Genomic DNA, 13,340 nt, shown 5'->3' on the forward strand with positions numbered 1-13,340 from the left:
CGGGCCGCCCCCCAGGCCGGGCGAGGCGCGGGAGGTGGCGGCAGGACGTGCGGGGTTCCCTGCGGAGGCCGCAGCGGCTTCCCCGGCCGCCCGCCCCTCCCTCCGCGGCCGCCCGCCCCTCCGCGGCTTTAACGTGCGTATATAACACGGGCAGGCTGCATGTAACAGACGGGCGTGTGTTGTATAGGCCCCGTGAGACCCTTTCTTTGTGCGAGTGCAGGTATAGCAGCACCGTGGGTAAGCGTCACGGTGTCGTACAAGGAAAACGGGGCCACATCTCTGTAGAAAATGCTTAGGTGTTACTGCTACTCTCACAACATAATGTGCTAGTACGAGTTTTGGGTTCATTTATAGTAGTTTAGGGACAGAACTAACAAAGCATCACAGTTTTGTGTTCTTGAAGAAGGCGATTGCCCCAGTAGCCTAGAGTAGGTAAGAAAGAACAAAACCAGTTTCACAGAATTACGGGTGTTGCTGTTTGGAGAATTTAGGTTTTAGTACCAAAGGACGCTGAGGTGGTAATAAAATGGCAGTATTTACATCTACGTATGTATGTTTTGCAATGTCTATCCTTTTATCCCAACTTTTAGGAAGTTCAAAGAAATCACAATGAATTTTTTATATCCCCAGCCTTTACAATATTTCTAAGCCTTGGTTTGTATAGAAAAGGTGCATGTTCTTTCTCTTAAGTTGGACTTGTTTCATGTTGCTTAAGACCACAAGAGCAACCGTAGAGTTTCAAAGCGCGACATCCTGTCTTGACAGCCATCAGCTGCAGGATGAGCTAAGAGAGATTACAGGGTAAGCAAGTAGTGGTGCTTCCTCAGAACGTTTCTAATGCCTTTTTTTTTTTTTTTTTTTTTTTTTTTTTTTTTTTTCCTTCCAGCTCAGAAACTCCCTAGCTGCAGTTGTTACCCTTGTGTTTAGTAGCTTTAGGTGGCTTGTTTATTTTTCCTTTTAATTTCTCCCTATTTCCTTTTTAATTGGAGTCTACATCAGTTACTGATATCCAGAGTATCCTGCAGCAAGCACTTCTGCAGGTTAACCAGGATTTCTCTGGGTGGGGAGAAAAGAAAGAAACTTTGTTTTTTTTTTGAACTGGCTACGTACTAGCTTCATTTGATACCTCTTAATTGCTGTACTTGGAGACTTAGGATCTTTTCCATAACACTTAGGGATTTTGTAGATTATACCTTCCCTGCAGGCTTCTCTTTCTTCGTGTTATGACTGTAATATCTCATGGCATAAAATTTAATATGTTTGTTTGTGTATCTAGCTGCTGGACCATGTGATGCAATTTAAGTCATTGTATTGGGCAGCCAGTTCCAAATATGGTTTTGATAATCTGCTATTTTTTTTCTGTTGTTGTTAAACATAGGCTGTTTACTGCGTAACTGACTTTTCTTTCCCTTTTTCTTTTTAAGATCATGAAAGTGATGATGATTCATATGAAGTACTGGATTTAACACAATATGCCAGACGTCACCACTGGTGGAATCGTGTATTTGGCCGGAATTCAGGACCAATTGTAGAAAAATATTCTGTAGCTACACAGATTGTAATGGGCGGAGTGACTGGCTGGTGAGAGAACATCACTTTTCATAGTTACGCTAGATATTTCACTGTTGTGTAAAGGTCTCTTTCCAAGGCTATTTGAAACATAAATGCATTTTTCACTTCTTTAATAGTATTTCCTTTTTCATTGAACACGACTATTTGTGCATGAATGGTTTCTTAACTCATCATGCTGATTTACCATTCCCAAGGCTTTTGCAGTATTGGTAAAACATGCCCGTTATCAAGGAGAACTTCTACCAGTTATTGTGCAAAGTATCAAAATAATAAAAAAAAAATCGAGAAATAAATAGAAACAGTGTATATGCTTTTCCATACAAAAAATTATATTTTCTTATTAGTATAGTTTTGAAGACCTAATTATGCTATTATGGCTAGAATGTATTTTACAGACGTGTTTTTTCGAAGTGAATAAAAGAAAGTATGTGTCAGAATACGCTTTTAATTCAGAGACCATTTTATAGAGACACTTTGTTTCTCTTACTTAAAGTGGAGCAATTTTGAGCACCTTAACTCTCTGCCCTCCCCTTGGCTGAAGAGAGTTACCCCAGCAATTTGTGGTGGTAGGTAGACAGAAAAAATGACAACTTAAATTGTGAAGTATGGCCACAGTCTTCTAAGTTTTATCAAGTTGCAGGTATTTAATTGGAATTTGTGTATTCTGCTTTTTCTAAAATTTTGAGTTCAATGGAAAAAACCCCAAAATATTATAGTAGTGCACCATTTAAAATAACATTATGCAAGAAGTAGAATGTAAAACAGAACAAAAGTGAAACTGCCAGGTACTGCTTCAGTACAACTTTGGAGACTGCAAATCACCTTACAGTCTGATTTGTACTTGTTCTCATAGCCTTTAAAATTATTTTTAGAAGGTTGGAGGCATATACATAAACTCAGAAACCTCTACTGAAAAATAAATGGGAATCTGCCATCCCTGAAAGTGGCTTATTGAAACATCTAGAAACGCTATATTTCTATAACTGTATGTGTTTTATTTATATCACTGTTCCTATGCAGGAAGAAAAAACATTATTGTGTGTGTGTGTTTGTGTGTGTATGTGTGGTCAGACACCAAAACAGTTGCCCAGAGACATGACTGAACTGTCATCCCTGTGGATACTGAACGCTTGCCTGTATAGTATCCTGAGCCACATTATTTTAGCTAAGAGGTCAGATCTAACTTTGAAATTGGCCCTGTTTTGGGCAAGAGGCTGGACCAGATGAGTCCCTGAGGTCCCATCCTGCCCAGACTATGCTGTGATACCAGTGTCTGTGCTATCCTCTACTTAATGTGGGAATGCTGAAGGACTACTGATAAGAAAGTAAATTCATAGTTGCCTTCTGTTAAAAATAGACCAAGGCCATGTCTGCAAACAGAGGGATCCCCTTTCATTAGGGATGCAACGTCTTTTTACCTGAAAACTATCAATAGTATAGTTTAAAAATGATGGTATAAGACATTCCCCTTCCACTTAGGAATAGTTACAATTACATTAGCATTTTATATTATTATATTGTGTGTCTTATATTAAGATGCTGATATATTTAGTAACAGCGTATTGCTCTTATGTATAGGCAGAGCCTGGAGCCTGCACACTGATTTTAGAGGAACCATCATTATAGGCATGAACTGTTAACCCTTATTCCTGTCATTTTACTTTAGAGATTATTTCTTAAAGATTGTTTGTATTAATGATTAAAAATTTTAGATAAGAAAAGCTTATTAAGTCAAAAACTTAGTAGTAATAGTTGTCATTGGGGATTCTGGTGTGTGACATTGTTCAGGAGACAACTTCACTGGACTGGGTTTTTTGTTTGTTTTGTTCTCCTAAGGTGTGCGGGATTTTTGTTCCAGAAAGTCGGAAAGCTTGCAGCAACTGCAGTAGGTGGTGGCTTTCTTCTGCTTCAAGTATGTAGAATTTCACACTTTATAAGTTGAAAAATGTTGCTTATTTACACAGTAGGGAAAAACTCAGCTGCTGAGTAAAACTAAAGTAGGAAGGCTTCCTATATATTTGATCTTTGTAGTGTTATCAGGCAAAACCTTCAATTTCAGCTGAAATACAATGTGCAAAAGAGACACTTCCAAAACTCAGCAGTAAATCACAATCTACTCAGATGTATTAAGTAGTTTGTAATAAGCCAAGAGAAAGTTGTGTGCAGAAACTCAGATACTATATGTTAGTTTGATATTGCCAGAATAGAGGCACTGCCTGTAAATCTGTAGTTAGAGCAAAGTATTTAATCAGCTTTTATCATAAATAGTTTGAGAATTTTATCAGCGCCTTAAGAGAAATACACTTTGACTGTTGCTTGGAAGACTTACATTGGGCCCATTTTGAAACCACACTCTTCCTCTTCCTCCCTGTGCTTTGTTTACTGGTTGTATCAATTGAGCCTCTGAGCCTTTGCTGGCTGCTACCTTCATTGCATTCATCCGTTCAACAGAATTTCAATGCTAAAATTTGGCGATGCTGTCTCTAATGTGATCATCTACATTTTTCAATCAAATAGCGTGATTAGGGGGAGTACACATTTCCCCGAAGCTCTCAAATTAGATTAAGCTAAGAGACTTAAGTGCAAGAAAATCTTACGTATCTTTCTGTAGGTTGGCAAGTAGTTTGTAATTCTTTTATTGACATTTTCAATGTGTTTGTGGAATTGTCATTTTTTCCCTCAAGTTTTAGAGGAAATAGTGGTGCCTTCTTAGGTTCCTTCAAAAATACACCTTTTTTGAGATGGTTTTAAAGATATATAGAGATATATAGACATACACACATGCACGTATATGTATATGTGTGTATTTCTTCTCTCCTTGTCAATGTGGCCCTAGATGTTCCTGAAAAATCTGTCCCACTTTTACTTGTTCACTTGACAGTAATGACTCTTAGAGCCAACCATCGATCAGGACCCTTTGTGGAATTCCTCTATGTGCTGCTGTGTAATGAAACCCAATACATAGCTTTATGTACTCTTACTTCTTTCATGATTATCTTCTCTGCAGAAATTTCTTAAGACCTCCAGAACCCTTGTTAAACATAACTGCTGCAATTCGATTCTTCGAACTGTTTGGTTTGAGGTGTTTTCAACAGGTATTAAGCCTATTTATTTCTCAGTTATTCAGAGCAGCATTGATGTAAAGAGACAAAGAGGAATCATTTTGATACGAAGCTTTGGAATAGTGATTTTCTTTCTACTGCTCTTTTGTGTATTGATGAGCTTTTTAAACCTCTTGGAAGGTTATTGGGCTTGTGTCTAAACATAAGGATAATATAAGAAGGATATTGAATTTGAAATTGTTTAAGATCATGCAAATGGAAGCTTTGACAGAATGCACTGTGCAGCAAATGAATCAATTTGACTGGGTACCCTGGAATTCTTAAGCACATGTATTTCTGAATCACCAAGACTTAAATCTTTATATATCTAGCCAATGGGTCCTGAAAGTCTTCATCATGCTTTAGCATTTAAATGCTTTTCATCTAGGAGACATAAAGATCAAAATCTGTCTTCCTGTAGAGCATGCTAATGGCCTTAAAAATTCTTTTAATGAAAATTCTCATCTAAATGTGATCTAGTAAATCAGCAAACAGCGCACAGAGCAGTGGCCTACGATTTATCAGCATAGGCAGAATAGTATATAATAGAGTATATAAGTATATAATAGATCCTGAAAGATCTTTCAGGAGTTCCTTTGAGCACAGGACACTGAAAAGTTAAAACACAGATCTCTAGATAGTAGAAAAGAAAAATTGCTTTAAATATGTTGTTTGCGCAGTTTCTTTGTTGAGCTGTAAAGTTTGAGGAGGTTTCTTTTACATAAAATAAGTTGCCATGTGTTTTTGAGTATCTCTTTTCTTAGGTGATCTCATTTATTGCATAGCTGAAAAGGAGTGTTATGTAAGAGGAAAAATGAGTTGCATATTTTGGTTGAGTTGTCTGTATCTGTAATTGAGTAAGATCAGATTCTGCTGAAAGGGAATGAAGTAAATGCTGTGGTCTTTCATTTTAATTCAGAATGTTTTGCATTTTAAAGCTGAGTCATAAATTGTACAGTGTAATTACATTTCTGTAGTCTTTAATTTTTTCATTTAAAGATCATATGTTGTGATTTTAATTTCCTCATGAATATGATGAATACGTGTTTGATGCTTCCCCTGAGTGGGCAGAGAACCGTTTCAGCAGCAGAACTAGAACTTTCTTTTTATCTGTTAATTTCTCTGAAGTTGCAGATTTTATTTGTATTCTTTTTTGCAGTATTGATATCATAGTTACTTGCTAAAACAAGAAATAGAACTATAGAAGGCACAAACCATGTATACAGCTCATTCATTTGCAAACTTGAAATTTAAAAAGCCTATTTTTCTTCATCATGCCGTGACTTTGTTTCAAGAAATAACTGAACAATGTATTTGGAAGTGTCAAAGCTTTATACAAGGAGCAAAAAGATATCTCAAACTTTCATAAATATTTAGAAAAAAAATCAATTTTAATACAGGTAAAGTAAAAATGGTCTCAGTATGAAGAGAATAAAAAATGCGTTACGTGATTTTCATTGTTTTTCTAAATCAAGATTTTGTTATCCTATCTTATGGACTGAAATTTTTCAATAGCTTGATTCAATTAACTAAGTATACTTTTTATTGAAAAAGACTTAGTTTTTCGTAAGGCCAATGCCCATGTAATACATTAAAGAAAGTCTAATTCATTTGTCAAAGTAAATATTAACCTAAATCCATGTATAGCTTTGAGTCCATAGCACACAATGTAGTCATCTCATAAGAGCAGGGAAGTGTGAACTCCATGTGGTCCTGGCATAACAAATTACTTTGAAACAATTGTTCCTAATCAGGGCCCAGTCTGGCTCTGTTTTTAAATTCCTGCATCTCTGCTGATGCTTTCATTGCTTTTTGTTCCTCAGGCATCAGACAAATTGCAGCTTTTTCCATTTTGTGCTAACTGTTGTTTAATCATAAAATTATATATTTTTTTGTGTAGCTGTTTGTGCTTTCACTAGTATATTTTGCCTCATTCCGTTTAATATACTGTAGATAGATTCAGTTCAACTCATTAAATTATTTACGAATTTAAAAATAAACAATTCAAAAAGCAAAACAAATAGTAAGATATCCGTGGGTTTTGTTTTATAGGTGGCTGCTGGCAACTGTGATGCTCAGCCATAGTGATGGTATGGCATCTCAGTGATGTGGGGAGAGAACAAGTTAATAAGAGAAAAAAAAGGGGGATTGTTTTCGTTGTTTTTTTTTGTGTGTGTGTTGAATATCTCACTTTACCGATGTATGCAGACTTTGAGGGAACTTTCAGTGGAATAGCCAGAAAAACAATAGTTGGAAGCTCCCCTTTTAAAGAATTTCCCCTCTTCTGGCAGGCTTTTACTTTGTATGGGGGGAATTGGTTCTCTTCTGTAAACCAGAGTAGTTTCATGGGTTACAGTGGGACTGTGCCAAATATGGTGGCTGAGGATAGAGCCTCTGGAATATAACTCTTAAAAATAAATAAATCAGCAAAAGTATCATTTCTAGCTGCTTCTTTGTATATTGAAGTTAGACATTTATGAGATCCTGATTTGGCAGCTGGTGTAGAGAGGTGGAGATTGCAGCTTATTTGAATGCCAGAAAATACTTGGAAATATATACCTTGTTCCTGGTGAGTGCTTAAGCAGCTGAGCACAGGGAGCGCTCATGTAACTTCAGTGTTGTTTGGGCTGTTCTAGTGTGGGGGAAAAAATTGCTTTTGAGGAAATTAAAACTCTTTAGTCCCTTCTTCCTGGGTACGCTTTTTGCGTTTTAGTTAATAATATCAATGTATTTGTATGCCTTTCTAGTATCAATCGCAGACTTAGATCTTCCCTTTTGATTCTGTTTTCTTTGATTGCTAAAAGTATTTGTATCATTCTCTATAGTCTGCATTCATGCATTTTTTAATTGCGGTTTAATATTCATTTTCAACAGTTCATTGAGATTGTAGAACCAAAATAGTTTATTAATAGGATATATGATATATAATGACCTCTATGACTCTTTAAAATACAGAAGAATGGAAACAGTAATGGAATGTTTTTTCCAGTTTATCTCTGTTCTCGTAGGAGCTAGGCTTAAAAATATTAATGATTTTTTAAGTTTTTTTGTTTATGTCAATTTCCTGTTTAAGCAGGAGGTTTTGTTTTGCTTTATTGAAATATAAAAATTGGAGGCTGACATTTGACTTGAGTGGGACGGTGCCTGTGCTTGCATATGAGGTTATGTATTTAGTGGGACTGCAGCCAAGCTTGACGTGTCATTGGTTCTGACTCTCGCTGCAGTGAATTTCAGGGTTTTTTTTTTTCTCCATTATGCATTTCATACTCAAAATATTCTCCTGCCTTGCTTATTTTGTACGTGCACACAAAAACTCAAAAGCAGAATGTAGGATTTTGACTATTAAATTCATGGAGAAATAGAGCGTGACCTTTGTTCTGTAAACTGGAGTTTTGTCTCAGCTGTAAATTGTAGCTATTGGAGGGCTAAACAGCTTAATTAAAAATTTCCACTTTATTTTTTTAGTACATAGACAACTGAAACATTTCCTGATAAATTACACTGATCTTAGAGAAATGTTTCTCTTCAAGTTCATTTGATTATATTTTTCTTGTTATTACAACTTTCAAGCTTTGTTTTTACAGTATGTTGAAGTTGATACAGATGTCTGTATTTAGATTTGTCTTGAGATTCAGTTCAGCAGACAGGCTTTTTTGAAATTTATGTGTTAGGTTAAATTCATAAAATAAATATTACTCTGGCATGTAACATTTATCTCCTAGCAGGTCATTCAGTGCCGGGATATGTTACCAGTAAAACTTTAAAACTTGCTTCATATTTTCATGCTTCACAGAAATTCCTTAATTTGCAATCTCCACCTTCCACCAGTGCCTGTATAGACTAATGGGATTGCATTAGACAGGGAAGGTCAAGAAATGTATTGCATCCTGAAGTGGGAAGCAAAGTATCTTTATAATAATTATTTATCTATATCTATATCTATCTATATAATAATAATAATTAATTAATTTTGCATTTATGCAGTGCAGTTTTTATTTTCCATCAAATTTTGTTTTTAAATGTGCAAAGATAGAACCTGGCATGTAACTTCTCATGCATCTGGTCTTTCAGGAACTCTGTTTCAAATTCAGACAGAATTTAACACTTGTTTCATTTTTAGTTTCTTTAGGGATCATAAAATTCTAATTTATGGTGAAATATGTTACTTATTTTGTATGACTGATACCAAACAAAATAGCTACTCTAACTTTTTTTTTTTTAACTAAAGGAACTATATGAAAATTCATTTTCATTGATGTGAAATATTTTCTTTAATGTCAAACCTATTAAAGTATATACTAAAGATCTGTTCCACAAAACTTGATTAGCTATGAATTTTACTTACAAGTATACCATTTACATAGAATGTTCTTACATAAATTAAATGAATTTGCCATTTTTTTTAAATTAAAAATTCTTAACTCTAAAGCTAGTGACCTATATTTATACTAGGAATTAAAATTACTGGTTGTCCTTACAGTTTTTTGTTCCTCTATTATTTTTTGCTATCTTTTCCTTTTAATAAATTGTTCATTTTTTACCCATTTTCTGAAGTTGCAGTAAATTGCCTTGTTTTTTTTTTTTTTTTTTTTTAAATAAGCCCCCATTTTGTAAATATTTAAGCGTGCGTTTCTTCTGTAAATTGTCTTTAAAGCAACTGGTGAGACTGACCACATGGGTCAAATAACGTGATATCTTACTGGTCTTACTAGGGTTTGATTCTGAAAGCACAGAGGGCAAGTGATGGCATGATGGATTAAACGTGCTAAAAGTCCCATTGATGTTGAAGCATTTGAGAGTTTGAGTTGAGATGAATATCAGTAATCTCCAAAAAACACCCATTTTGCGAATAGTGCAGGAGTTGTGTTCTAAATAGGTCATGTTATTTTTCTACTTACTGGCTTTGCACAGTGTAGAACATCTGAGAATTCTGTTGTATCAAACATTACATTTGTTGGTCAGTTTAAATTACAACAGACAAGATAATAGTTTTCAGTATTTCTATGGAAGTTTCTGATGACCCTGGAATGTCCTGTCCTAATTTAGGATTCTGAGATCCCAAAAAAAGATAAATGAAATTATTCTTTTTTTTTTTCCTAATTGTCCTATTAATGGGCTCTCCTCTTTCCACTTTTTGTGAGTAGTAGCATATACTTAAGGAATAAATATTTTAATGTGTAAATCTTCTATCAAATACAAAATAGAGAAGTGATGAAATTAATAAGCTTGCTCAACTTAGTCATTGCTCATTCTAACTGTAATTGCTGTAACTGTGGAAGACTTAAGTGCTTGAATTGTAGCGCCAATTTTAATATACGTTTTAAGAAATTTAGTAAGAACTAAGATACTGTATTTTGACTCTTCAGATGTTAACTACAATTGTGTTAAACACTCTCTATTTTTCTAGATTGCTAGTCATAGTGGATATGTGCAAGTTGACTGGAAAAGAGTTGAAAAAGATGTAAACAAAGCAAAAAAACAGCTTAAAAAACGTGCAAATAAGGCAGCGCCCGAAATCAATACTCTAATTGAAGAGGTAAGTCTAAGCTGATAAACTGTTTTCTACCAGCTAAGGTTTATGACCCTGCGCTGCCGGTGATGATTAGTTGCAGCGTGCAGTGCAAAACCTAGAAGCCATAATTCTGATTACAGCAGAAGAGCATCAAAGATAGTCTGCTGGCTGTATATTTTAATAAAAGCTAGATTTTTCTGAAGAACAGCCCACTGCCTATTTGTTGTACTGAAGTTCCAAAATGAGCTTACGTCTTTGGCGGCAATTTTTCTTATTCTGCCTCTGGGTGATTATATTCCTGACCTGTCTGATCTTCTTTTCAGAAAAAAATGAATCTAAAGTTAGTTGTATTTACCATGATACCATGTGGCTTTAAATTAGCTGCATGGAAATCTTCAAACTATTGACTGTTTTATCAGTTTGTGCTCCTTTTTGTTCACCTTCTATTTTATTCAGATTTCCAAGTTACTGCACTTTTACAGCTGATACATGGCTTAGATTATAGTTGCCTTTGCCAGTTAGGTTTAACGGGCCAGTGAAAACTAGTAAGCTCATGACGGGATAAAAGTTTTGAGTATTGTGGTTAAAACACACGGAGATGAAAACTGGATCTCCATCGTCTTCTGACCGCAAAAGCACTTGACGAGAAAAGATTGACCTCTCTTTTTGGAGGAAGCTACACTCCTTTTGTAACTAGAATTCTGTACTTATTTTTTTACTTCGTTTTTAGGCAGTTACATAATGTAATATGTGTCTGCAGGACCTGTCAGGTCCATGCTAGCTTGAAAAGGGCGAGTCTGTGATACTGCTCCAGGTGTCACTGAGGCCATTTCGCTCTATCATTTGAGGACAATCTTTTCATGATTAAAAAAAAACGTAAGGATGGTCAAATGCTTGGCCTGTTTTTACATACTTTTCATATAGACATATTACATATCTGGATGACAAGTTTGTGAAAATAATCTATGTTTCTTTGTTACTCTGAAGCATCAGTTGAAAGATGCTGCAAACTAAATTACTGTTCTGAAATTAACAGTGTAGTATTGCCAATTCCTGTGTTAACTCTATTATTAAAGATGTGTGAGCGTCAGTTTCCTCTCCACTGGCTCCAGCAGTTGCCTCAGACTTCTAACTTTACAGGTTTTTGAACCATTGCTTTTTACCTCTCTTGTTTTGGCAGTCCCGTTTCCAGACAACCGCGATAAAAAGTATTGAATGTCGCGGTCAGATGCAGGAGGTCCAGGCTTTCTTACAAATGATTTCTTCTTCTTCTCAGTCGACAGAGTTCATCAAACAGAACATCGTGGTGTCCAGCGGCTTTGTTGGAGGCTTTTTGCTAGGCCTTGCATCTTAAGGCGCCGGGCGCCTCGTGGCCGTGACTTTGCCGTCCGCGCGGCGCGGCTGCGTGAGCCGCTGCCACGGAGCGGCCGGCTGCCCGGGCCCTGCGGCGCCGCGCGCACGGACTAGCCGGGCACTTGGGAAGCTTGTCCATTTTAGCCTTTTGCCTTTCGAAGCTTGGCAAAACTAGGAGCTGCTCCAAAACTGTGCAGTGTGCTCGTTATCGCGTTCCTGGGCAGAACTGCTTCACCTTCACCATGACTCTTTATCTATGACCGTTCAAGATGTAGCATTTTAAAAATGTTAGTCTTGGAATGTAGATAAGTGACCACATCATAAGAAGGAAATCCCATTTCCATGTTCTGGGTTTTTTTTTTTTTTTTTCAAATGTTTATTTTAAAAGTTTTTTCTTCATGCTGTATTGTAAACTATCAATGACTACATAATGTATATGATATTGTAATTTTAGCCTCATGGCTGACCATGTTCCTTAGAAATCACTGCAATAATATATAAATCTGTAATACCTTTTTACAGAGTATTAAGTAATGAAGAATCATGAGCTCATTAAAGGCAAAAATCAACTTTGAGTCTGGCTTTTGTGTACATTGGGGAATAAGAGTCTTTATTTTTTAACACACTGGCATGGAGTGGAAATATTTGCCAAGATATTTGTGCTGTTTGTATGCTAAGTAAATACACACACACACACACACACACACACACACACACACACATATATGTATGTTATTTTTCCCAAACAGGTAGTCATGCTTAACTCATTGTTGCTCTGCCCAGAGTGGACCTTTTTGCCAATGTTACTTAGTTTGACTTATGTCCAGAGTGTGAGCTCTGAAGCACTAGGATACGGATCAGCTCCGCTTAGTGCTTATTGGAAGAATTTCTGTTTCCTTTGGAACCTGGGAAGGAAAAAGGGTCTTAATCTGCTCTGTTTGCTTCCTCTGCCTTTTGACAGATCAAAGCAGAAAACAAGTTCTAAGAGAGCTGGGAGGCATCACTCTGGATAGGCTGAAAGGTTTGAAGTAAGCTTTTCAGGTCATTTTAGTCATTCGTTACTAAATGATTCAAAAGAAGCCGGGAATCTCAAAATGTTCATGTATTCCTCTCCCTCTCAAGCCTGTGAACCCTTTAGAGGCAGAGTCCTCCCACCCGAGGAAACGGGCTGTTCGCTCTCCTCCTCCTTCTCCACTGCCTGCCTGGCTGGGAGCCGCTGCGGGAGCGAGCGTGGCTCACGTGGGCCTCCTCGGGGCTCGCTGCCTCGTGCATCTGCTGCTGCGTCGCTGCTGCAGGCGCCGTGGGGCTCGGTTGCATTGAAGCACCAAAAGCTCCAAAGGAACTTAAGGAAAAAACTCTTGACAGTGAAGGTGCCAGAGCCCTGGCACAGGCTGCCCAGGGAGGTTGTGGAGTCTCCTTCTTTGGAGATCTTCCAAACCCGCCTGGATGCCACCGTGTGCCCCGTGCTCTGGGTGACCCTGTGTGTGCAGGCAGGTTGGACTAGATGATCTCTAGAGGTCCCTTCCAACCTCAACCATTCTGTGATTCTATGATTTACTGGAAGTGGGAAATCTTTAGTCATTTGGGATTGCAGAAAAGAAGCATGAAAAGGTTCAAGGGCTAAAAAGTCCCTCTGCCCTACTATTCTCTGCAAAGAGAATTCTGAAGATGTTGACCATGCTCTTTTCTGCTGGAGAAGATGAAGCCAAAGGATTTTGGTGAGAGCTGCTAAACACGCAGTTCAGGGAGTTGAAAGCAGCAGGTTGTTCTGCAAGGAACTCAGGCGCTCAGGAGGGCTGTGA

General features: G+C 37.1%; 1 protein-coding gene across 1 annotated transcript in view; it reads left to right on the forward strand.

Annotated features, from left to right (window-relative positions):
- The window catches only part of FUNDC1 (FUN14 domain containing 1), a 12,888-nt gene extending 775 nt beyond the window's left edge, over positions 1 to 12,113 (forward strand). Inside the window, exons 2-7 of the mRNA XM_026044011.1 lie at positions 591 to 654; positions 1,014 to 1,040; positions 1,425 to 1,581; positions 3,409 to 3,484; positions 10,081 to 10,209; positions 11,462 to 12,113. Of these exons, the coding sequence (XP_025899796.1) occupies positions 591 to 654; positions 1,014 to 1,040; positions 1,425 to 1,581; positions 3,409 to 3,484; positions 10,081 to 10,209; positions 11,462 to 11,539 (531 nt within the window). The 3' untranslated portion in view covers positions 11,540 to 12,113. The remainder of the gene's footprint in view (positions 1 to 590; positions 655 to 1,013; positions 1,041 to 1,424; positions 1,582 to 3,408; positions 3,485 to 10,080; positions 10,210 to 11,461) is intronic.
- The last annotated feature ends 1,227 nt before the right edge of the window (positions 12,114 to 13,340 follow it).

This window comes from Nothoprocta perdicaria, unplaced genomic scaffold (genome assembly GCF_003342845.1).
Source record: "Nothoprocta perdicaria isolate Ctin4 unplaced genomic scaffold, notPer1 scaffold_346, whole genome shotgun sequence".
In the NCBI taxonomy this organism is placed as follows: domain Eukaryota; kingdom Metazoa; phylum Chordata; class Aves; order Tinamiformes; family Tinamidae; genus Nothoprocta; species Nothoprocta perdicaria.